Genomic DNA, 23,851 nt, shown 5'->3' on the forward strand with positions numbered 1-23,851 from the left:
GGGCAAGTCACTTAACCGTTTGCCTCAGTTCCTCATCTATAAAATTATCGTTCCAGTATTTTTGTCATCAAAACCCTAAAAGGGGTTATGAAGAGTTGGACACAATGGGAAAACAAGAAAGAAAGGGATTCAGTAACATTTTATTATTAAAAAGCTTCCATTGGTCCTTTGTGGAACTGCTCATTAGCAGATTAGCAAGGTGAATGTTCACCCTCCTTTTAAAAAAGTGACTCTTGGGGAGGAGCCAAAATGGCAGAGTAGAAAGATATACATATGCTAGCTCCTAACCCACAGCCCATAAAATACCTATAAAAAAGAACTCTCAACAAATTCTGGAGCAGCAGAAGCCACAGAACAACAGAGTGGAGGAGATTTCTGTTCCAGAGAGACCTGAAAAACCGACACCAAAGGTCCGTTGCGCACCAGACCTGGAGCAGAGCCCAGCCCTGCCTTGGCTGCACGCCCAAGAGGAGCAGATCTGAGCAGGCTTCAGGGACAGAATCTCCAGCCACTGCACAGCTCCCTCTACCGACAGGCGCCAAAGGTCAGTGAAAGGGTCTTTTCAGCTTGCCGAGAGGGGAGTGGGGTGTCTCCATAACTCAGGCCCCCCCGGGAGGCAGCAGCAGACAGGGGCTCCCAAAGCAGGCAGGACCTCAGATTCATTGTTGAAGGTCTCTGCATGAACCCCCTGAGGGAACTGAGGCCTGTGTGGTGGCTCTGCCTCCACCTGAGCACGGATCTTAATCTCACACTGAATAGCAGCCCTGCCCCTGCTGAAAGTCCTGAGGCTGGGAAGCAGCATTTCAATCTCAGCCCCCAAGCACTAGCTGGGAGGATCTGGAGGCAAGGTGGGTATGGACAGGAAACTCGGAAGTCAAGTAACTGGCTGGGAAAATGCCCAGAAAAGGGGGGGAAAAATAAGATCATAGAAGGTTACTTTCTTGGTAAACAGATATCTCCTCCCATCCTTTTGGATGTGGAAGAACAATGCTTACCATCAGGGAAAGACACAGAAATCAAAGCTTCTGTATCCCAAACATCCAAAATAAATATTCAATGGGCTCAGGCCATGGAAGAACTCAAAAAGAATTTTGAAAATCAAGTTAGAGAGGTGGAGGAAAAACTGAGAAGAGAAATGAGAGAGATGCAAGAAAAGCATGAAAAGCAGGTCAACAGCTTGCTAAAGGAGACCCAAAAAAATGCTGAAGAAAATAACACCTTGAAAAATAGGCTAACTCAATTGGCAAAAGAGGTTCAAAAAGTCAATGAGGAGAAGAATGCTTTAAAAAGCAAGAATTAGCCAAATGGAAAAGGAGATTCAAAAGCTCACTGAAGAAAATAGTTCTTTAAAAACTAGAATGGAACAGATGGAGGCTAATGACTTTATGAGAAACCAAGAAATCACAAAACAAAACCAAAAGAATGAAAAAACGGAAGATAACGTGAAATATCTCATTGGAAAAACAACTGACCTGGAAAATAGATCCAGGAGATACAATTTAAAAATTATGGGCCTACCTGAAAGCCATGATCAAAAAAAGAGCCTAGACATCATCTTTCATGAAATTATCAAGGAAAACTGCCCTGATATTCTAGAACCAGAGGGCAAAATAAGTAAGAGATCCGAAAAGAGAAACTCCTAGGAACATTGTGGCCAAATTTCAAAGTTCCCAGGTCAAGGAGAAAATATTGCAAGCAGCTAAAAAGAAACAATTTGAGTATTGTGGAAATACAATCAGGATAAGCAGGATCCAGCAGCTTCTACATTAAGGGATAGAAGGGCGTGGAATATGATATTCCAGAAGTCAAAGGAACTAGGACTAAAAAGTGACTCCCAATGTCTCATGTTTGGCAAAACATTCTTTTGGTCAACTTTTAGGGGAGAAAGCAATAACATGAAATAATACTTTTCTGCCACTTCCCACCCCACTGAAAAAGATAAATAAAATCTCTATAACATGTATAATTAAACAAAATAAGTTTCTGCATTGACTATGTCCAAAAACATGTCTCAATCAGCAAGCTAAGTCCATCACCACTTCTTTCAGAAGGTGGATAATAGCAAGTCATCATCAGTCCCTCAGAATTGCTGGTGGTCATTCCACTGATTAGTTTCTAAGTCTTACAAAGTTGTTTGTCTTTTTATTGTTGTTACTGCATAAATTGTTTTCCTGGTTCTGCTCAGTTCATTCAAGTTTTCCCATGTTTCTCTGAAGCCATCCCCTTCATAATTTCTCACAACATATTAATATCCTGTCACATTTATATACCATAACTTGTTCAGCCATTTCACTCTCCAAGTGATGGGCACTCCCCCAATTTCCAACATTTTGCTATTTCAGAAAGAGCCTTAGTTAGAAATATTTTTGTACATTGTTTGTTTGACTTAGGACTATTCCCTTAATCTGCCCTCTATTCTATCCCTACCCTTCCCTTTCCTCAGTTTCCTCAATGAGTGAAATGTATTTCTGCAGTGAACTACATGTATGTATATTTTTTCCTTTGACCAAACCAGTTCAGATGAGAGTGAAGCTCCTGTCACCAATTCCCCCCACTCCTTCTTCCTTGTTTGTATAGGCTTTTACTTTTGCACTTCAATGAATGTGAAACAATTTCCTCTATCCTTTCAATTTCTTCTTCCTACTGTATGTCTCTTTCTCTCCCTTTCCATTCTTTGATTCAGATGATCAGAACATTACATAATCAGTACCAGTCCCTCCTTCTAGACTTCTTGCAGTAATTCCTGATGATGTCTCATCTCTGCAAATTAGAATGTAAATAATTCATCATTTTTTACTTCTGTTTACCTTTTTGTTTCCCTTCACTCCTGTGTTTGCTCTTCAAAGTTTTATGCACTTTTGGTCTTTTTAGTAGGAATGTTTAGATATCCTCTATCTTGCCACTGGACTCAGTTCCAGAGGAGAAAGTGAGGCTGGTAACTTTGCACAGTTCTCCCTCATTTAAATCCAATTTACTTGCATGTCCTGGCGTCACATCCCTGATGTCATGGTTCTCTTTGAGAATTAGGGACAATTTCTTCCCATAGGATTATATTCAGTTTTGCTGGGCAAGTTGTTCTTAGTTGTAAGAAACTTTGCCTTTTGATGTATCATATTCCAAGCTCTTTCGTCCTTTATAGTTGTGGCTCCCAAATCATTCCATGATCTTGACTATGGCTCTTCGGTCCTGGAATTCTTGTTCTTCTATGGCCTGGAAGCTGGATTTTGGCTACGATGTTCCTGAGAGTTAACTTGGGGCCTCTGGCACATTTTATGTTTACTTTACCCTCAAGTTCTGAGATGTGGGCAATTAAAAAAAATTCTTAAAATACTTTTGTTTTTTGGTTTGGCTATGGCATTTAATTTGGCGATTCTTAAAACTATTTGTTTTCCACGTTAGTTTTTTTTCTGATATTTTACATTTTCTTTTTATTTTCAGCCTTTCACCTTTACTACTTCTTCTTGTCTCATGAAGTCATTACCTTGTTTTTGGTCCATCCTCTTTTTTAGGGAATTTGTTTAGGCAGGTTTTGTACCTCTTATGCCACAGGCTGTTAATTCCTTTTTCCAAATCTTTCTTCTGTACTCATTTCTTTACCAGTTTTAGCTTCTACGTAAATCATATATATATATATATATATATACATATATATATCTTCTATTATAAATCATTAATAACAATTAAAAAAAACTTAAAAAAGCTCTTGCTTTATCTCTTTCAGGAGTTCTTGTCAAACTATTGTTCAAACTTGTGTTTTACTTTGAAGCTTTGCTTGCAGATGTTTTGGATTCATTCTCTTTTTAAATCTTCAGTGTGTCTGTGATCACCACAGCTTTGTAGTGGTGGGAATATTTGTTTGCTCATATTTCTAACCTACTTTTCTTTCTTCCCTCCTTCAGATCTGATGTTAGCGTAGGGCTCTGTGAACTTTTGAAGGGAATGTCTAGGCTAAGCTTGTGTTCTGGGACCTACTGTTGCTTTCTTGAAGGGAGTATTGAATGTTGTGTTGTTTCTGCTACATAGATCTCAGACCTCTTCTGGCCCTGGTGCAGTTTTTCTCTGCTTTTTTGACCCTGTGCTAGAATTTTTTATGAGGTTGTTTCCCAAACCAGTGCCTCTAGACTTTTCTGGCTCCATGTGCTAACCTGGGCTGAAAAAACTGATTATTTTGCTTGGATTTACCAACCCCAACTAGGTTGTAGATCTGTGTGGAATTGTTGGGTGCAGCTTGGTTATACTTCTTCCTGATAATCTGCCATTTTGGCTCTGCACCTCCAAGGAGTTATCTTGCTGAAATGCGTGGTTATTGCTACCTAGCTGACCAATATTTTCTGTAATATTTACCCCTTGAGGTGTTGCTGTCCTCCATTCAGATCCTACTTCAATGTCTCATGGTGATACAAAGGTCATGATGGATTCTCAAAAGGCTATGGCAGTGGAGCACAAGTTCTAGCAGGTCCCACCAACATGGGAAAACTTGAAGTACAAGCCAGGGGATGGGCTGCAGGCTTTTAACTATTTAAACTATTCATCATTTATTTATTCTTTATTTTTTGAGAGACTTATTAGCAGAAGACCGACAACTAGGTGATATGCTTTTTCAGCTCCAGCAAGCGACTGAGAAATGTCTGCCAAGGTACGAGACACCTACACTGATGAAATTATGTAAAAACAATTCCATCATATTATTGCCAGTCACTCCTTCCTGGGTTTTGATTCTCTCTCCTGCCTTTCTCTGGACTGCTCCAGGATGGCCTAGCAGCCTTCTTATCCCCCAAGATGTTCTGTCCTTGTGACCTTCTCACCTGGGAAAATCCCTCTGCTCCTCTGACCCTCTCTTCTAACTGTGACTTCCTCCAAGAACCATCTTGAGGAAGCCTGGACTTCTCTCCAGGAGGCCTCTTCCCCCTCCTCACCTGTCTTCTGCAGTAACAGTGTAAACTCCTTGAGGGCTGGGATTATCTCTCTTTTTGCTTGTATTTGTTTTCTTGGTGAGCTCTTAGCACAATGCCTGACATACAGCATGCTTAATGAATGCTGACTGACTTGATTTAAAATACAGAAAATCTCCTTATAGTAAAAATCATGTATAAATCAAATTATATAGTATGTTGCTGCTTACCTATATTATGGGGGAGAATGAAGGAACGATTCAGAAGAACAGACTATTTAAACAACATAGTTATTGGATTTATTAAGTAATTTTTCATTAACATTTATTTTGGTTAAAGAGGTGGGAATTCAAAGTTAATGCAGGGCATGTTTGGCAAAGAAAATGTTATTAATACAGTTTTATTAAAACATTAATTGTATTTATGCTATGTAGTACAGACAGACATTAACAAAAATAAAAAGCACATCTTGAAGAGAATCAAATTCTGAAATACTCTGGCATGTAAAAACGGCACAATCACAAACAAAAAATCAATTGGTCCAGACCCCTCTGGGAGAGAAGCAGCTTATTCTTTTCACATCAGTAAACTGAGAAAGAACATTTCCCTCTTCTCATTGTCGGTCTTAAAACAAAGTTTACACGAACAAACCCAGATCCCTCTGTCAGGCAAAAATATAATAAACTATACCAAAACTCTAATACTGAATAGATATTACATAGTAAACCACTCTCTTTGAAAAACTTATGATCTATTTTTAAAAACATGAAATGGAATAAGATTTCTGAATAGGAAACAAAGACTTTGGCAAAGCCATACTTATTTTCAGAGAGAAAATAAAATGTAGCTGCAAAATCCTTTAAGTAAACTAGGAAGAATACTTGAATACTTGTTTGGAATAGTGATTTTTCTATGTGTAAACTGAGTGCAACACTTAACATGTCAATTAAAAGTTGCCTCCCTCACATATCTAAATCTGCTTTTTATTTAAATACTTTGAATAATTTTAATTAAAAATGAAATAAAGGCTGAAGAATACAGATAGTGCATTTTAAGGTTTTTTTTTTTCCAGAGATTTAAGTAAAAGTAACTTCCAAACACACAGCATTTACTATGCGCTTATGGTTTGGAACTAATTTTCCCTGAGCACTCTTTCTGCTTGGCTAGAAAAATTAAAACATGATCTGCAGGATGTAACTTTACTGTGATTTCTTTTGAGGACACACAGCTGTGTCCCACCCAATGTACACAAATATCGATCTCTCTAGACAGCTCTAAAGCAATCAGTAATCTCACTGTAAAATGTGAACTATTTTAATGGCTGTAAAATGAGTGTTTTAAATTTGGGACCCTTGTATACTCAGGGTACTTCACCAAACTGAAATGATTTAGTGTCCAAAGACTAACAGCTATTCTACAGATTCAGAATGATACTAGTAACACAGAAGGAACCATGTAATTATCTGCACTTTCAGGACACAGAGCAAATGTAAAAACATTTTTCTAGAAAGAGGAAGAAAAAAAATGGGCCAATAGTAAACATTTTCATTTTTATGTGATAAAGCTGAAAAAATAAATCCTCCCCAGCATACAAAAAAAGTTACCTTCCCTTCAAGTTTTAAACATTGCAATCTTGGGGTCTTTGTTGCTCCCTAGATACTCATGCAAATCTATATAACGTCATTGGGAATTACATTGCACATACTAAAGACCAATATGGTATCCCAAGATGTATCATTGAAATAATATAATACTAGTTAATGCACATGCATGGTAACACTGCCAGCTGTATTTCAGTCATTTTTTAATGTCTTAAAAAAACCCACCAAGAAAAAACTTAGAATTTAGGCCTCTTTCCTTTCAAAGAAATAAATTAGGGTTCTCAAATATTAGAAGTTTTAAAATTGTGCAAATTTATAAATAATCATTTTCTACATAGCATAACATTAAAAAGCAGATTAAATTTAAGAAGTTACATATTTACAAATTTCACTTTTTTTACAAGATCTAACTGGATCTGCATTCATTCCTCTTAGTAATGTGATTAACGTAGCTTGCAGTATTCAACAGTTAAGTCACTTAAAAGATTAAGATGGCAGCCTTCCAAATATCTTCAAAAAAATGAATAATTTCCGATGTCTGCACTGCCTTCTGCTATTTGAGATCACTCCTGACTGACGTGTCTTACACAGGACGATTTTGACTAAAGCGACTTTTAGACCTAGGTTAAAATACAGAAATGAACAAATGAAAATTAAAGTCAAGGTCTGACTTTATTCTAAATCATTTGGATAGTTGTTACTAGTTAAAAGTTACAAATGAATAAATTTCAATTTCACTAGCATACACTTCTCCGCTAAAGTTCTGTGTCTCATTCTGCGTTCTTAATGGTTATGTCAGAGATGGAAAGGGTCAGGCACAGGGATCAACTTAAGAACAGTGCAGAATGTTGGATCTGGAATCAGAGAACCTTAATTCACAACCCATTCAGAGACACTACCGAATACTCTTGTGATGTTGGGCAATTCAATTAATCTCTCTGGGCTTTTCAGTACCCTTTGGTGAAGTACTCATAAAAAATGAGGGGACTGGAAAGGTGAACTCTAAGAGGAAGACTTACAACTCTTAATCTATGATAGTAGGTAAATTCAAAGAGGCTTATCATCCAACATTAGCCATTAGGTTCTGAATTTCTTGTGTAGGCCATGGTACCCCTCATGAGACTTTCTGCTAAGATGCTGCCTGCTTATTATCTGTGTCAGTGGAGGGAGAAGGAAGCTTGTCTGATAAAATCATGGCTTTTCTTAGGGAACCATACACAACAAGAGCACCATTTAATAGGATCATGGCTTTAGGGTTAGGAGAGATTATTAATCCAACTCATCATCTTAGAGATGAGGAAGGTCACTCAGGTAGCATATGGCAGAGCTGGGATCCCACACTGCCTTGACAGCAGCAGTTAGCTCAAAGCAAAGTTGCATTAAACCATTCAGTGTCCCAAAGGTCTCAGAGATTTTAAACTTTCAATAGCTTAAAATGGTACTAAGACTTTTGTGACACTCTACTACAGCTAAAAAGTTAGTATTCTGACATTTTTGTCAGTCTTTGTCAAAAATTTAAAAATATAGTTCTGAAACTGCTTCAAAAAGTGTTGGGAAAAAATATATAGGCATTACCTTTTTCCCTTCTGGCATAACGATTTTTAGTCATTTAATCTTTTGATATGAGGTTTAACATACTTCAGATAAAAGGTAAGCAAGTACTTCTTCCTATCTTATTTAGGCAATTTAAACCGAAATGTAATTTCAAAATTCAGCGTTCTCCTGAACACTAATTTGGGTTCTGATTTACCTTGTGTTTTTCTCTGTGCTGCTCTGTCGTGTAGTGACTGGAATTGAGGCCTTGACTTGAGCTTCAAGCCTAGAATAAATACCACCCGCAAACTGCAAAGTAAATAAATTAAATTGTGAAGCCATTCTACTTTGATTTTAATAATTGCTTTGCTTATTAGTGGGTCCATTTGTGAATTTTGAAAATTTATTTCTAAATTAAAAATCTGGAGGACAATAGAAGTTAACACTGCTATAGTTAACATAAACAACAAACTGTTAACATCTACTCATCACGTGCATAGATGCTATTAATCAAAACTGGTGACTAATATTAAATTCCAGGAAAGTCACACAGTACATGGCCAGTAGTGTCAAATATGAATTAAGAAAATATAATAGGAACAGAAACATACATACACCCATCTTACTCTGCTACCTCTGCATGTGAAGCTCATGGGCAGGGCGGGTGACTAAGAATATCTGAGTGCTTTTAGACTTGTCTACAAAGCTAATTATACAGGAAACACTTTTTACTTTCCAAGGTGAAAACAAAATCAGAATGAAGGCATACTCAAACTCAGAAAAGGATACTTAAGCATAATTCTCACTTCTTTTCCTTCTTTTGACTTGACTCGATCCACATCACCTAGTCGCATTTTTATTAGGTGCCCTGTAATTTCAGACATCCGGCGCTGATCTGAACATAATAAATAGTAAAACCTGTTCACTTGTGAGGAAGTTGTTATCGAAATATGCTGAAAATCAAGACTTTGTGAATGTATGTTAGAAACATTCCTTAGTAAACATGTTTTTGTAGGACCAAGATATCAAGTTGCAAAGTTACTTCTTCATGGATTTTCTGGAGTTTAATAGGTAACCAAAAACTATGAAAACACAGAGTTAATATAAGCAGGTTTTTTGAGAGGAGGATGGGGTGTGTGGCTTTGGGTTCTATTCGAGGAGTATAAGTCTAGCTAGGTAAAATCAAAGGGACCCACTCTTGACCACAACTAGATGAGAGGATTTGTATTGGGCTAGTCTGATATTAAAAAATATAGATAATTTCCTTGAAGTTGGACAATTTTAGATATCCCAAAGATATTTCACCTCTGATACATACTTTCTAGGTGACCCTGAGCAACTCACTCACAATCTCAGTGATCTGGGCAAGTCTGTAAGATCCTAAGTTGCAGAGAAGGTGCCAACCTGCATTGGTAGAAAGTGTTTTCTCATGGGGAGTTCCCTATATCAATGAAATTACAAGTCCACTGCCTATCCTATCCCTCCCTATCTTAAACTAATAGGGACCAGGCTGGTGACCCACAGAGTTTGGAATCTGGGTTACTTTTATGGGGGAACACAAGTAAAGAAGTGCTTCAGGTTATAAAAAAACAGTTATATGTTATATACAGAGCTAGAAAAGAATGTCTGAAATAATTATATACCTTTCTAGTCAATAAGACTATAATCAAATTTGGCACTATATACATAAATGTGCAGCCAATATAGAAATACTGTTCAGATAATTATAATAATTTACGTCTAAGTGGTATTTTCTTTCAGTGAAAGGGTTATTGAACCACATATTAATGATGTAAGGTGGCCATAGGTCAAGGACCACATAACCCAGCTTGCAAGAACATTTTCTTACACAGTTTAGTCCCTTTGTTTATCACCAGTATAATGCAAGCAAAAATTATCCAATAAGGAAAGAATTATGCACACATAAACATCTTTCTACTGTAATAGCAGATGCATAAAAAGCACATTTACTATAGTAGTATAAGTAGAAGTTTGGGAAGGACTTACAGAGTAGATTTGTTGTTTTTTATCAGGTTAGTAGGAACACAAGGGATATCCTGACTATCATGAAACCTTGGTCATTACAAAGTTACTCTTAATTTGTAGACCAAGAGATCTGCATTGGACCTGGCTTCACTGCTGCTGTCACTGTCCCTTAGCAGCAGTGTGATCTTAGATAAGTTATTTCAAATGCCCTAGAAATCAGCCTCACCTGCAAAATGAGAGGTTTGTCCAGATTACTGATTAGTGCTTCCATTGCTAAGTTTCTAAGAAACTTCCATTTGCTCAACATGTTTTGTGAATATTAAGAAAAAAAAAAACCCACCCATCTCTCTTATGTAAATACAAATGTGTTAACCAAATTAGTATGTCTTACCCTCTTCTCTCTGAGCATCCTGATTGAACCTCAATGACCTAGAGGCATCCCATTTGTTCCTCTGTATACTCACACTATTGAAAAAAAGAGAAAAAGTCAGGTTCCATGCCTTTTTATTTGAATGTGTGTCTATGCATATGTAAATACATGCATATATGTATACATGAATGTATATATCTATGTATATTTTAAAACACATATGCACATATAAAAAAGGATGCAAAGGCTGTACTTACACGAATGGAGAGGCATCTCTGGAAGTTGACTAAAAAAAAAATCAAAACAACCCAGTGATGATAATCAGGCTCAAGTACAAGACATATGCTGATTTAGCAAACAAATTAGTACTAAAAATAATGATCTCTGATACATAAACTCAGTCTCAACCATACCAACATTTTTACACCTGTAACTTTTACCCTCTGCGGAGGATGACTATGTTTAATGGCAAACGACATAGATCTTTGGAGTTTCTGCCATCCCAGGGGAAACAGGGTTGCTCTAGCCCATTCTAATGGGGCTATTTCTGCCCTCCCCTGAAATACCTGAAGCATTTCCTGACCCCCACTGCTAGAGCGTCCACCCTCCAATGACTTCTCTCCTGTTTTATAAAGAGTTTATATATGGCCACATATGCACTGGTCTTTCCCAATATCCTTGGGGCTTGAGAACAGAGTTTATAGTAGGTGCTTAATGAATATCTGATGTTTGATTGACCTGCCTCTCCTCATGACTTTTATTCAAATGACCTAAGTTTTCATTCACCTAAGTGATCTAGTAAATTAATCTTAAAACTTAAATTTACCTTATCTGATGATTTTTCTTTCTTTTGAACACATGGGGAAGACATCTGTTTTTTTGGCTGTTTGGTGAACTTCTTCGGCTTCTCTTTTTTCCCTGTAAATAAAGATGTTATTAAGTCATAAACTTGTTGTTAATATGCTCTTGTTGATTTCTGGTTATTATGTTTTTTGTGTTTTAGGACACTGGTGACTGAGATTTTTCAGTAATCATGGTGCCACAGAATTTACAGCCATGAAGCACCGCCAGGAGAAGAATGGTGGAAAAGCTGGGCTTAACATAACAAAAAGTGATACTCCTTAACTACCTATAAACCTATCAAACTACCAAGGGGATATTTTAGAGAGCCAGACAACATAGTAACAGAATTCATTTGAAAGAAGAAAAGGTGTAGAATCTCATAGTAAATAATGAAAAAAAGTAGGAAAGAAGGAGAAACAGCATTTCCAGACCATAAATAATATTCTAAAGAAACGATAACTAAAAACAAATGGTACTGGTTAAAAACCAAAAAGTAAATCAGTGAAACAAACTAGACAAGAAAGAATTAGAAACAATTTAACTCAATAACTCAGTGTTTAATAAGCCACAGAACACTAAGTTACTTGGGTAAGAACTGCCTGCTTTACCAAACAAGAAAGCAGATTGGGAGAAATTAGGCTGAGATAATTTTCTAACATCTTATCCCATAATAAGCTCAAAAGGAATACAAACAAGCAGAATATTAAGGGTCACAGCATTAAAAAAAATAAGAAGAGAACCAGATCAGGGACCTTTCACTGCCATGGCTGGAGAGGAATTTCTTAACCAAAGAGGGGTTAGAAATAATCACAAAAAATAAAAAGATAATTTTGGTTACACAAAAAATGCAAAGCTTTTTCATGAACTAAGTTAGTGCAACTGCGATAAGAAGGGAAGCTGTCAGGTTGGGAAGAAAAAAAATCTGTGTTTCAAATATAACTGACAAGGATCTGATTTACAAGATGCTGAGGGAAAGAATACAAATATACGTGGCCTCATTCTGAAGGGAGTATCCACTGAGACGACCTCAGAGATCTTTGAAAAAAATGAAGGAAGGTTATTTGTGTATTTGCCATGCAGTCCATTTGCATGTTTAACCCAGCAGGAGCCTCCCTCCACATTCCCCCTCCCATCCTGAGGGCAAGGAAAGTCTTGGTTAAACTCTGTACCTGCCCTCTTACTTTAGACATAAGGCTTAATAAGGAGTTGACAAAACACATTTTGAAAGCAGCTGTGAACACTGAGGCTTGTCTTAAATGCAGGTTATACCTTGCTTTTTAGTTACTTCTTCTTCATCCCCAACCTCATCTTCAGTAACTTCAGACCCAGTGGTATATTCATCCTCTTCTGAAAATAATGACTGTTGTTTCTGAATTAAAAAAAAAAACAAACCCAAAACTCGGGAAAAAAATTCTCTGCTTTTTAATCATAAAGAGATGATCATGTTTATAACATATTGCTCTCAAAGCAGAAAACAGCATGAATGACAACACAACATTTATTTTGGAATAGAAGGAAATATCATGGTCTTCAGTAATTGCTGGCTTGTGGACTGGGAGCTTCCATGTTTAGGGCACAGCAATCATATTGTATATTTATTTTCCCTCACAGTAAGTGCTCTAATCCTAAGAAAAAAACAGATATTAAATAACTGTCTCTTGCCTTGAGGGAACTTTGATTCCAAATGGCAAGTCTAACTCTCTTATGTAAAACCAAAATAATGATTCTGGCATCAAAAGTCTCACATTTCCTGCAATATGGCCGCTGATGACATGCTATCACTTTGTTTCATGCATTCCCTTTAGTCGTAGTCTCCTCTGGCTCTTTTAAACCTATATACTATTTTGGTGTGTAAACTATCACATAAGCTTAAATGTTTTAAATGTAAAAGACAAAAGATACTTTAAAATTTCATTCATTAAAAAAAGTGTTAACATAGTAATGATGAAAGGCTTAGGACAGACGATGATACCATTAAATCAGAAATGGTGGATACTGCTACTCTAAGAAAATATTGCTAACTATAATAAACACAAATTTCTCGCTCTAACAGATATGTTTAGCTAAAAGATCAATTCACTAAAATTTCTGAAATAAAAATTGCCAAAGATTCAGTTTAGTAAGTTCTTTTTTTCTTCTAAAAAACTCAGGAAATATGAATATAGTTATTTACCAGTTGCAGAGTCCAATTTTTCAAGGACAAGAACTGTAAAAAAGGCAGAAAAATACTAAATTAGTAGCTATCCTTCTAACCTGATTATAGTACAATTTAAATTTTGTGTCTCCTATTACAGAATTACAGAAAATGATTTAAAGTTAGAAACCAACTTTACCCAAGAACTAAGAATTTTATTCTAAATTAAAGAACCAGATTTTAAAATCATGCATGTTACCAAATTATTTATTGAAATAAACATATATGAATAAGAAAATCTTTAAAGCTTAAGCTTAGAGTTATAGTGTGACCAAAGGTTCCCTGATTATTTGTATATTTTATGGTTTGAATATTAGTTCGGGAGTATGAGCTAAGGGACCCCACACAAAGCAGACAATTCAAAGTGGGAAAAAAGCTAATAATAGGGCACAACTAGAAAAAGACAGATATCATAAAGATATGATAAAATTATGAGGGGATGTGTAACGTTAAGAGAACAGGAAGATCTTCCCCACCATGGGCCTAACACATCGAGCTTGTGATCACATGGAGCCTTTGGTTACATGGAGCCTGGGTCACATGGAGTTCAGATTGGGAGGAGCTTGACAAGTAGGAGGAGAAAGAAGAGGAGGAGGAGGAGGAGGGGAGAGAGAGAGAGGGAGAGAGCGAGTACAAACAGAGATAGAGGAAGAGCAGATAGAGAGAAGCAAGCTGTGAGTGGGAGCAGTTGGCCCAAGAAGTAGAGAGAGAAAAGCAAGCTGTAAGGTAAGAGGGAGGAATTTGTCTAGAAGGTTTAAGATGCCAGCGCTCCCTGGATTAGTGATAAGTACCCTGTTGAATCTTACCTCCTGGTATTCTAATGATGTCCCAAATAAATATTTTTTGGAGGAAGAGAGTTATTTATATTTTGCAAATTTACCTTGCAAATACACATGCATTTTCATAGCGGCTGCTATGGGTATGGCACTGGTGCTACAAATAGTGACAAGGATGGGATCACAAAATATAAAAACTCTATTTGGAGACAGGAAGGCTCTAGGGAAGAAAATGGGTATCTTGGATGGGAGAATTTACTTTATTCCTCCCTGGTAAGAGAATGGGCTAAAAGCACAGGACTTTGTGAAAACTGGGAACTGAGGCTACAGAAGGGAGAACCCATAGATTTAGAAAGATATTTGCAAGGAATACCAATAGAACCAGGGAAAGAAATGGCAGGGGTATGTAGAAGAGGATGGGAGTTGTTAACAAGTTATCATATTATATATAAAAGTAGAGACAAATTGCTGGAGGAAAAGGATCAGTTGATAAAGGAGTCAGCTGATTTGTATGAGAAGCTTTCTATGCTATAGCATCAGAACTTCCCTTCAGAAGAGCAAGCTAGAAAGTATCAGGTGGTAGAAGAAAAGAGAGTTGTGAGTTTAGCTCAGAAAAAGAAGAGAGAGTTAACAAGATGAAGGTGCACGCAACCCTTGCACATGCGGGGCCTGACTGGGACCCACAAAATGAGAGGAAGATGCGTGGGAGGAAAATGAAACAAATTTACACGAGGAGACTTCTCGGAATGCGGATGTTCATCCAATACTATGAAGGAAGCAGGAGAACCAGCAGGGCCACATAGTGTTTAAGGAAGCAACTGAGGATTTTACTCAACAGGAAGTCACAGATATTTTAAGTGGATTCACTTAAAAATTGGAGAATTACTAGTATCTTGGATGTGAGAATCACTGATGAGGGAGCCAGAGGAGTATGGGTAGATAACATAGACTGTTTGAAATTTATAGGTATTAGAATCTTTTGTGATAAGAAGCTTTTAGGGATTACTATATTCAAGGAGGTAACAATGGAACTAATTTGTTAGCTTTAGCTGCCAAGGGATTTAATAAACAGTATCCCACTGACTCTATGTGGCTGGTGGAGACAGACCCTGGTATTCACTTAGAGACTGTATGAGAAAGTTAAAGGAAGAGGTAATGAAAACCGCAATTATTTATTGGAGATGCAGATACCTATCACAGCACTCCTTTAACAGTTTCTCATGGAAATATAATAGTGAAGACAGCTCCTCCTGTTCATAAACACATAATTCTGACTACTAATTGGGGAAATAGGGTACCCTCTTTCAGAAGTACTAGATAAGATTGCAGTTAGTAACTTAGGGAAATGGGGAAAAGATAAATCTCCTCAAGAAAGAAGAGAAAATAGCCAGTGGATTCAAAGTTAGAATAGATTAACAAGGAGAGAAATATTTATTGCTTTATTGAGAGCAGGGACAGATTGTGGAAGAATAGATGGTATTCCAACTAATGAACTATATAAGATGAACTGGGAAAAGAGACTTAATATTAGACAAAACAGGGAAGTATGAACTGCCCTGAAAAATCTTCCTGAATCACTGCATCTAAGTTTGTCACACCTGTAGGGAGGATAGGAAATTAGCCAAGCCCCAGATCAGATTAAAGAAGTACACAGAAGTTTGTAAAGATTACAAACCCCATATCAGTTTAACTAAATATTGGAAAAATGGAGGGCATTAAAAGATATTGGGGTAGAGGCCTCCCTTATATATGGAAAGATGAATTTAAACATGAAACCCCTATTACTATCACAGGACTGGGAGGAGCTGAAATACAGCCAAACAAGTTAAACTAATGATGAAAACTGGACATGCCCAAGAGTTTAGCATAATTAAATGGAAATGGTACATTCAAAACAGATCTAAAACAGCCAAAAGTGGAATTTCTGCTTTACATGAATCTATAGCACACATAACTACCGAGGAAAATGATACATCCCCTGAACCAAAGCAACAGTTAGCACAGTCCTTGGTAAAATGGAATGAGGGATATGATGGATTAACTGAAGAAGAAAAGAAACATGCATGGTTTATTGATGGGACTGCAAAATATTTAGACCATAAAAGACATTGGAAAGCGTTAGCTTATAGCCCACGTATTAGGTGGACTTTGGAAAGTATTGGGATAGGTGCAAGCAGTCAATATGCTGAACTTATGGCAGTATACCAAGCTATTAAAACAGAACAAGGAGGCCAGTGTCATGTATTTACTGATTCATGGGCTGTAGCTAATGGGTTAGTTACATGGATGCCTAGGTGGAAAAATCAAAATTGGGAAATTCATGGGTAAACTTGGGTAAACAAGTCTGGGGCAAAGAATTATGGGAAGATAGACGGGACATGTCTTTGGTTACTAATTTGTCAGTTTTTCATGTAGATGCTCATATAGCCCTCACCACTCTAGAACAGGAGTACAATACACATGCTGACTGACTAGTAAAGATTGCTACTCAACATCTTGTTCCTACACTGAAACCAACTGATGATCTGATACTGCTAGCAAAATGGGTCCATCAAATGGCCAGCCATTTAGGGGTCCAGGCCACACACAAGATTGAGATATTAGCATCTCACATTCATTGTTATAACTGGTAGCAGAGGAATGTCATACATGTCAACTGAAAAAGGAATGAACTGTCCCCAGGTAGTAACTAGAGAGATGGCAAGGGAAAAAATCCCAGGTCAAATTTGGCAAATAGATTATGTTGGCCCCCCCTACCCCAAGATACAGGATGAAAATTTATATGTACTTGTGTTGACACCTATTCAGGTGTATTAGTAGCTTGTCCCTGTAAGAATGCAACCCAGAAAAACACCTGTAGAACTCTACATATCATAAATCTATATTATGGAACCCCAATGGTGATTCAAAGTTACCATGGCTCACATTTTAAAGGAAATGAAACGAAGAGTTATTGTATATTAAACAATATAGAATGGATATACCATATCCCATACTATCCACATGCATCTGGGTTAGTTGAAAGAATGAATGGGTTATTTAGAGAACAGTTAAGTTCTAATAATTCTTATCGACATTGGAAAGATAATTTGTTCACTGCTTTATGTAATTTGAATGGACTATTAGGAGAAAGGACACTTCTAGCCAGAATGATGACTCCAAATCTGCAAATTAGAAAACAGTAAACACATTAAGATCTCAAATACCGAGTAGCGAATTGTAAGGCAAGAAGTCCCAGAACCATAACCAGGAATACCTGGCTCAGCAGGATATGATTTACATTGTTGGGAAGACTTTTTGTTGGATAGGAAAGAAATAAGAGAAATCCCTACTGGAATATGGATGAGACTTCCTAAAAAACATTTTGGATAGACATTACCTAAATCATGACTAGCAGCATGAGGAATACATCTATGGCTGGAGTAACAGATTTCAATTATCAAGGAGAAATTATTGTGATATTCCAAAATTTAGGTGAAGAACCTATATAGTTCTGCAAAAATGACAGAATAGTTCAAGTGATCATTATTCCTTGGGAGATAATACCCCTTCAGAAAAGTGACCCTCCTTCCAAAATAACTATAAGAGGAACTGAAGGGTTTGGTTCTACTTACAGAATAAAATTGGGAGCTAAAGTATGGGTAAAATGGAAGCCAAATGATGTTCCAAAGGCTGTGGAGATTATAGCACATGGAAAAGATAATAATGTAACTGTTATTTATTCAAAAGAAGATGATTATCAAATTGTGCCCTTAACTCATATATTTTACTGTGAATAAGGCTTTAATAGTGGGTTCATGGACTCTAGAAGCATGGTTGATGCTATATTTACCTTGCTTCTGGTTACTGTCTCCTTATTCTTTTGGGCCTTTGTTTAACCTGTTTGCTAGATTTGTCTCTTATAGGCTCAGTGTCCTCCACTTGTAGATGATCCAGCTTAAGTTGGATGTCACCCTCTGTCCAAGACTACGATATGTCACCTCTAGACCTGGCATTGACCAACTTCCCCATGCCAGCTAAGGAACTGATCCCTTGAATGGATTTCATGAAGCAGGGACAACTCCATGTCCAACCTCAGCAGGAAGTAGTTACACAAGACAAGATTCTGGGTCCCATTTATTTGAGGGGAGAATGATGGGGTGTTTATGACCAAGCCACTATCCTAAGATATTGCTTTATGTGTTTATTTGTGTTATCCCTTTTATATTGTTACACAAGTTATGTTGATACAAGCTACCCCTAAAAGTCCCATTGGTCTATGTAATGGACATGAAAGGCCTTGGGGTTGAAAGTAGTGTTGGGAGAATAGGAAGATCTTCCCCACTCATTAATAGGCCTAACACATGGAGCCTGTGATCACAAGGAGCCTGTGGTCACATGGAGCCTGGGTCACATGGAGTTCAGACTGGGAGGAGCTTGCCCAAAGAGGGGAGAGAGGGAGAGCACAAGTGGAGAGTGAGAGCAGGCAGAGCAGAGAAAGAGAAGCAAGTTGTGAGTGGGAGCAGTTGGCCCAAGGAGCTGAGAGAGAGAGAGAGAGAGAGAGAGAGAGAGAGAGAGAGAGAGAGAGAGAGAGAGAGAAGCAAGCTGTGAGAAGATAGAGGGAAGGGGAACTTGTTTTTGTGGGAAGGTCTGACAGATAGAAGGATTAGTGATAAGTACCCTGTTAAATCTTACCTCCTGGTATTCCTAATGATGTCCCAAATAAATATTTTGGTTTTGCCTTTGAGAAAAAACGTTATTTATATTTTGCGAATTTACCCTAGAAATACACACGCATATTCATAGTAGCTGCTATGGGTATCACATTGGCATTACAGGATGCACACTAGTGAAGATCTTCATGGGACTTGAAATCTTACTGGTGTAGTGCTATAAAACATACAAAACTCTATATTAAAGCGTGTGTGTATGTGTGTGTGTATGTATGTATGTATGTATAATACATCAGGGTGGCTTAACTAACAGTTTTTTAGTTTGTAAAAATTAAAGGTACCCAAGTACTACAAAAGGTTAAAAGAATCCCAATATGCAATAATTCACTTTTTACAAGTGAAACATTTGTTTGTTTCTAATTTATTGACAGAAAACCATAAAATAGCATTATATTTTATAAGTCCTAAAAATTTTCAAACTTGGAAGAAAACTTACAAAAAAAACTTAATTGCTATAGATTACATTAGAAAAATATGAACAAAGTACAAAAAAAGGATTCACTCACAGCATTGATCTCTCCAGTTTTGGGGCCCCAAGGAGTATTTGGCTCTAGCAGACCATCACAGTCTAGGCCCTTCTCATCAAAGAAGCCAATTCCATAATCACTTTAAAGAAGATAGAATATTCTTGATATAACAGAAAACCCTGCATTTCATCAAACTGAAATTAAATAATTGTTTAAGTTTACTACTGTTATATGAATATTTATGTGGGGTCAGTTGCCTAGCCATATAGGAGAAATATACTGTTTCTTGAGTATAAGGTCTAGCATCTTAAAGCTGTTATTTTCTAATCAATGTAGTGATTTGCATAATAGGAGTCTGCCCATTTTAAAGAGCACTTCAATCCTCTTAACCCTCTGTCTGCCACAGAGAAAAGTGGGCTATTGGGGTTATTGCTGTTTCTGGAGCACCTTATAATTTTAACAGCAGCAATTACATACTAACCTCTCCAATCCAGTTACAAATGCAGTTAAGATATAATTTCTAGAATGCTGACACTAACCAAACTTCACTGTTTTCAACCTGAGCATTTAAATAAAGGGCTTAAACATTAAAAAAAAATATACACACTACATACAAAAGACAATTGAAAGATCAGAGAATTTCATCCTGTTGGGGTATTTTCTCACCTAATTATGTCTTTAGGAAAAGGTACAACAATAACATCCCTGTGCATGAGGAGATCGTCCAGTATTTTAGAAGATGAACAGGTTGGTAAATCCCCACCTTCACCTCGATCACATAAACCAATCACGTGGTCCCTCACTTTACAACCCTGTTACATAAGAGACATCAGATTAGATTGTTACAGAAATGCTTGCTCTAAGAATTACCGTCTGATTCCATCCCATGATGTGCTAGTTCTTTGCAGAGGACATATCATCTATTTGAATCAATTATTTAGATTATACATTTGTCCCAAGAAATCGCTTCACTCCTAACACATAACATGTAAAGCTGATAATTTGTTAGACTTGCCGCACAGATCTATAATACAAGAAGTAAAGTGCTAAAATGAGACTAACAGAAGAGTCAGAGTCAGCCAAGAGGTAATGATTTTCATCCTGCAATGAAGAATATTATTTTTCTACTAACTATGTGTCTATACAGAAGATATATAAAGTTAAAATGAAGAAAACATAAACACAAAGTAATGAATTGATCATCATAATAAATCTCAGGAAGATACATTGTGCAATAGTCATGAACTGATGTAACATCTCTGGGTCTGAAAAAACAGTGCTAATTTGCTTAAAATTTTAAGGTAGTCTGATCAAAAGTAGCTATTTTCATCTTATATGGAATGAGAGATTTAGGAAATTGAGCAGTCTAACATTTCATTCCTTTATCCCCAGATACTCTTCAATTGAAGATATTCTATATAAATAAATGAGAAGCATGTCATGTATTGCTAGGAGCATGGAATATGAAAACCACAGGATTTGGGTCTGAGTTCTGATTCTGCCACTTACTATGACCTTGGGCAAATCATTTAGCTCTTTATTTTCTCATTTGTAAAATGAAGTTGGAAGGCAGGCTGACATAATGGATGTAGAACTTGAACCTTTGGTTCAAGTCCTAGCTCTGACTACTGGATGTGTGACCCTGGAAAAGCAATTTAACTTCTCAGTCCTCTGGGCAGCTCTCTAAGTAGCTGAGAAGGCACCTTGGAAAGTCTGCACTAGAAGAGGAAGCTCCTTCTCAGGAAGCTTCCTACCCTAAACAAATCATAGGCCTGGTTGTATTACTATTGAAAGTCATATTGACTCAGTGACACACTGTCCCCATACTGCTTATCAATCAGTGTCAGGGGAGGCATCACCCAGTCCCCTGATATTTGTCACATAGCCAAGTCACCCCCTACCTGTGACCTTTGTCCTCTATCTGGAAATTATCATGTTCTCACTTTCTTGGGGAGGAACTAAGATGTAAGAGCCCAACCTCTGCTGGCATTGCCCCAACTGAATTGTCTTCAAATTACCTATAAAAGCTGGCCCTGCTCTTAAGCTGGAGCAGCTGATCTTCAGTGATCAGCCCATCAATGTATTGTTACCTTTACATACTTATAATAAATTCTTTTTAATTCTCTTTGTCCTGAATTTTGCCTCGTTAATAAGGGTGAAAGCCCAAATGAAGAATTTTCCTTTCAAAACTATCTTCTTCATAGGGTTGTGGTGAGGATAAAGTGAGATTATATATGCTTTTTGTAAATCATAAAGTTTTAGACTTTCAAGTTATTATTGTTGTTGTTGTGCAAGGAATTCGAAATTAGAACATCATTTTGCAAGTTCTCCTAGATTTTTAATATAAAAAAACCTTGAATGCAAATTTTCCTAGTAATGTGAGGTAACTTTTACAACCTCACAAATCAAATTTTTGATGAATCAGTTAATTCTATTAATAAAAATCAAAGATGAGGAATCTGAACAAAAGCTTGAGTTTATTTGGCCCAGAGTCCTCGGATTTATGATAAAATTTCTCTTAGAATTAGGAAGTTTTCAAGTTTTTCTAAGAAAAAAAAAGCCAAATTGAAAATTTACCTTTGCAATCTGGGTAGGATCAAATCGAAGAACCTTCTGGTTACAGCAAGGATATATTCCAGTGCCAGAAGAACTTGATGTATTTGACATACCGGGATAAATCACTGGTTCAGAGTGATACTGACAATGTGAAAACTCAGTGCAGAGAAAAGCCTAGGTAACAAAGGAGACATATTAAGAACTTTTATATATACAAATTACTTCTTTCAAAATAAGATTAATTCAGATTATCTCTAATGTAAAATAATTTAAACTGAATTTGCCAATCATGTCAAAAGTTTTCTAACGAACGAAAAATGATTCATGAATACCACTTCAGGTTTCGTAGAATTATCCTAGATTTAGAGTAGGAAGGGACCCTTAGTGGTCACAGAATCATCTCAGATGCTATCTAGTTAAAATCATTCTACAGAGGAGAGAAATGACCTACCGAAACTGGGACTTGCCCAATAGCATGCAGGTAAGAAGTGTCAAAGGTCATTAATCCCAACCTCTTCATTTAATAGATGAAGAAACTAAGGCCCAAAGACATAAGTTGACTTCCTCAGGGTTGTACTAGTGAAAACGGCAGAAAGAGGATTCAAACTCAGGCTCTCTGAGTTCACACCTGGTATCCTTTCTGCTGCATTAACATGCTTTGTTATTTTTAAAAGAGTAGATAAGTGACTCCAATGTTAATGGAAACTATGTTATATATCTGAAATTAGATGAAAACACTCAAAATTGTTTAGAAGTGTCATGCTAGGCTTTTTTGAGTGCACTTATAAATGGAAATAACTAAAAACTATAAAGAATCCCACTTTTAAAGCATTAATGATTTTGAATAAGACCCCAACACAGAACAGTCTGCTGTTTTGAATCATTCTTCCACAAAGTCCTACTCTAATGCTTCTTCATAGGATGGAGAGGACTCTGGCTTCTTGAGAGGACATGCTCTTCTTATGGACTCTACAATGCTGGAAAGGCTGAGTACAAATCTAATCTAGGCTAGGTATTATGTGATTAATTCTTTGAATGCACAACCATGAAACAATAACAAAAAAGAGGAATGATATCCTTCAGTCTCCCTTCCACTTCCGCAGGGACAGGAATAGCAGAAAAAAGGGAAGAAGGTGCTAAGAACAGCAGCTTTTAGACTGTCTATAAACATTAAATGTTGTTTGTTTAAATGTGAGATCTCTTTTAAAAAAATTTAATTTATTTATAGTTTTCACTTTTCAACAATCACTTTCATAAGTTTTAAACTCTTTTAAACCCCTCTCTCCCTCCCCAAGACAGCATGTAATCTTATATGGGTTCTACACAAACATTCTTTTTAAACACATTTTCACATTAGTCATGTTGCACAGAAGAATTAAAACAATTGGGAGAAACCATGAGAAAAACCAAACCAAACCAAAACACAACACAAGAGAAAACAGTCTGCTTCATTCTGCATTCTGATTCCATAGTTTTTTCTCTGGATGTTGATGGCATTTTGCCTCAAGAATCCTTGGGGAATGTTTTAGGTTCTTATATTGCTAAGAAGGGCTAGGTAGGTCTATCAAAAACAGTCCTTGTACACTATAGCTGTCACTTTGTATACTGTTCTCCTAATTCCGTTCTTTTCGCTCAGCATCAGTTCATATAAATCCTTCCAGACTTTTCTGAAGTCCTCTTATTCATCATTTATTATAGCACAATAGTATTTCATTACATTCATATATCATAACTTGTTCAGCCATTTCCCAGTTGATGGGCATCCCCCTGATTTCCAGTTTTTGGCCATCACAAAGAGAGCAGCTATAAATATTTTTGTACAGGTGGGATCTTTTCCCATTTTTATGATCTCTTGGGGATACAGTCCTAGAAGAGATATTGCTGGTCAAAGAGCATGCACATTTTTGTAGCCCTTTTAGCA

At 36.9% G+C, this 23,851-nt stretch overlaps 1 protein-coding gene across 4 annotated transcripts in view; it reads right to left on the reverse strand.

The window, feature by feature from the left end:
• Nucleotides 1–5,168: 5,168 nt before the first annotated feature.
• The window catches only part of SANBR (SANT and BTB domain regulator of CSR), a 77,271-nt gene continuing 58,588 nt past the window's right edge, over nt 5,169–23,851 (reverse strand). For all 4 annotated transcript variants that reach the window (XM_072635477.1, XM_072635476.1, XM_072635478.1 and 1 more), the window contains 11 exons: nt 21,952–22,104; nt 20,041–20,186; nt 19,414–19,513; nt 13,399–13,431; nt 12,495–12,594; nt 11,209–11,300; nt 10,640–10,668; nt 10,404–10,477; nt 8,833–8,921; nt 8,244–8,335; nt 5,169–7,113 (listed from right to left, as the gene is read on the reverse strand). In XM_072635477.1, the coding sequence (XP_072491578.1) occupies nt 7,077–7,113; nt 8,244–8,335; nt 8,833–8,921; nt 10,404–10,477; nt 10,640–10,668; nt 11,209–11,300; nt 12,495–12,594; nt 13,399–13,431; nt 19,414–19,513; nt 20,041–20,186; nt 21,952–22,104 (945 nt within the window). In that variant the 3' untranslated portion in view covers nt 5,169–7,076. The remainder of the gene's footprint in view (nt 7,114–8,243; nt 8,336–8,832; nt 8,922–10,403; nt 10,478–10,639; nt 10,669–11,208; nt 11,301–12,494; nt 12,595–13,398; nt 13,432–19,413; nt 19,514–20,040; nt 20,187–21,951; nt 22,105–23,851) is intronic.

This window comes from Notamacropus eugenii, chromosome 1 (genome assembly GCF_028372415.1).
Source record: "Notamacropus eugenii isolate mMacEug1 chromosome 1, mMacEug1.pri_v2, whole genome shotgun sequence".
Taxonomy (NCBI): Eukaryota; Metazoa; Chordata; class Mammalia; order Diprotodontia; family Macropodidae; genus Notamacropus; species Notamacropus eugenii.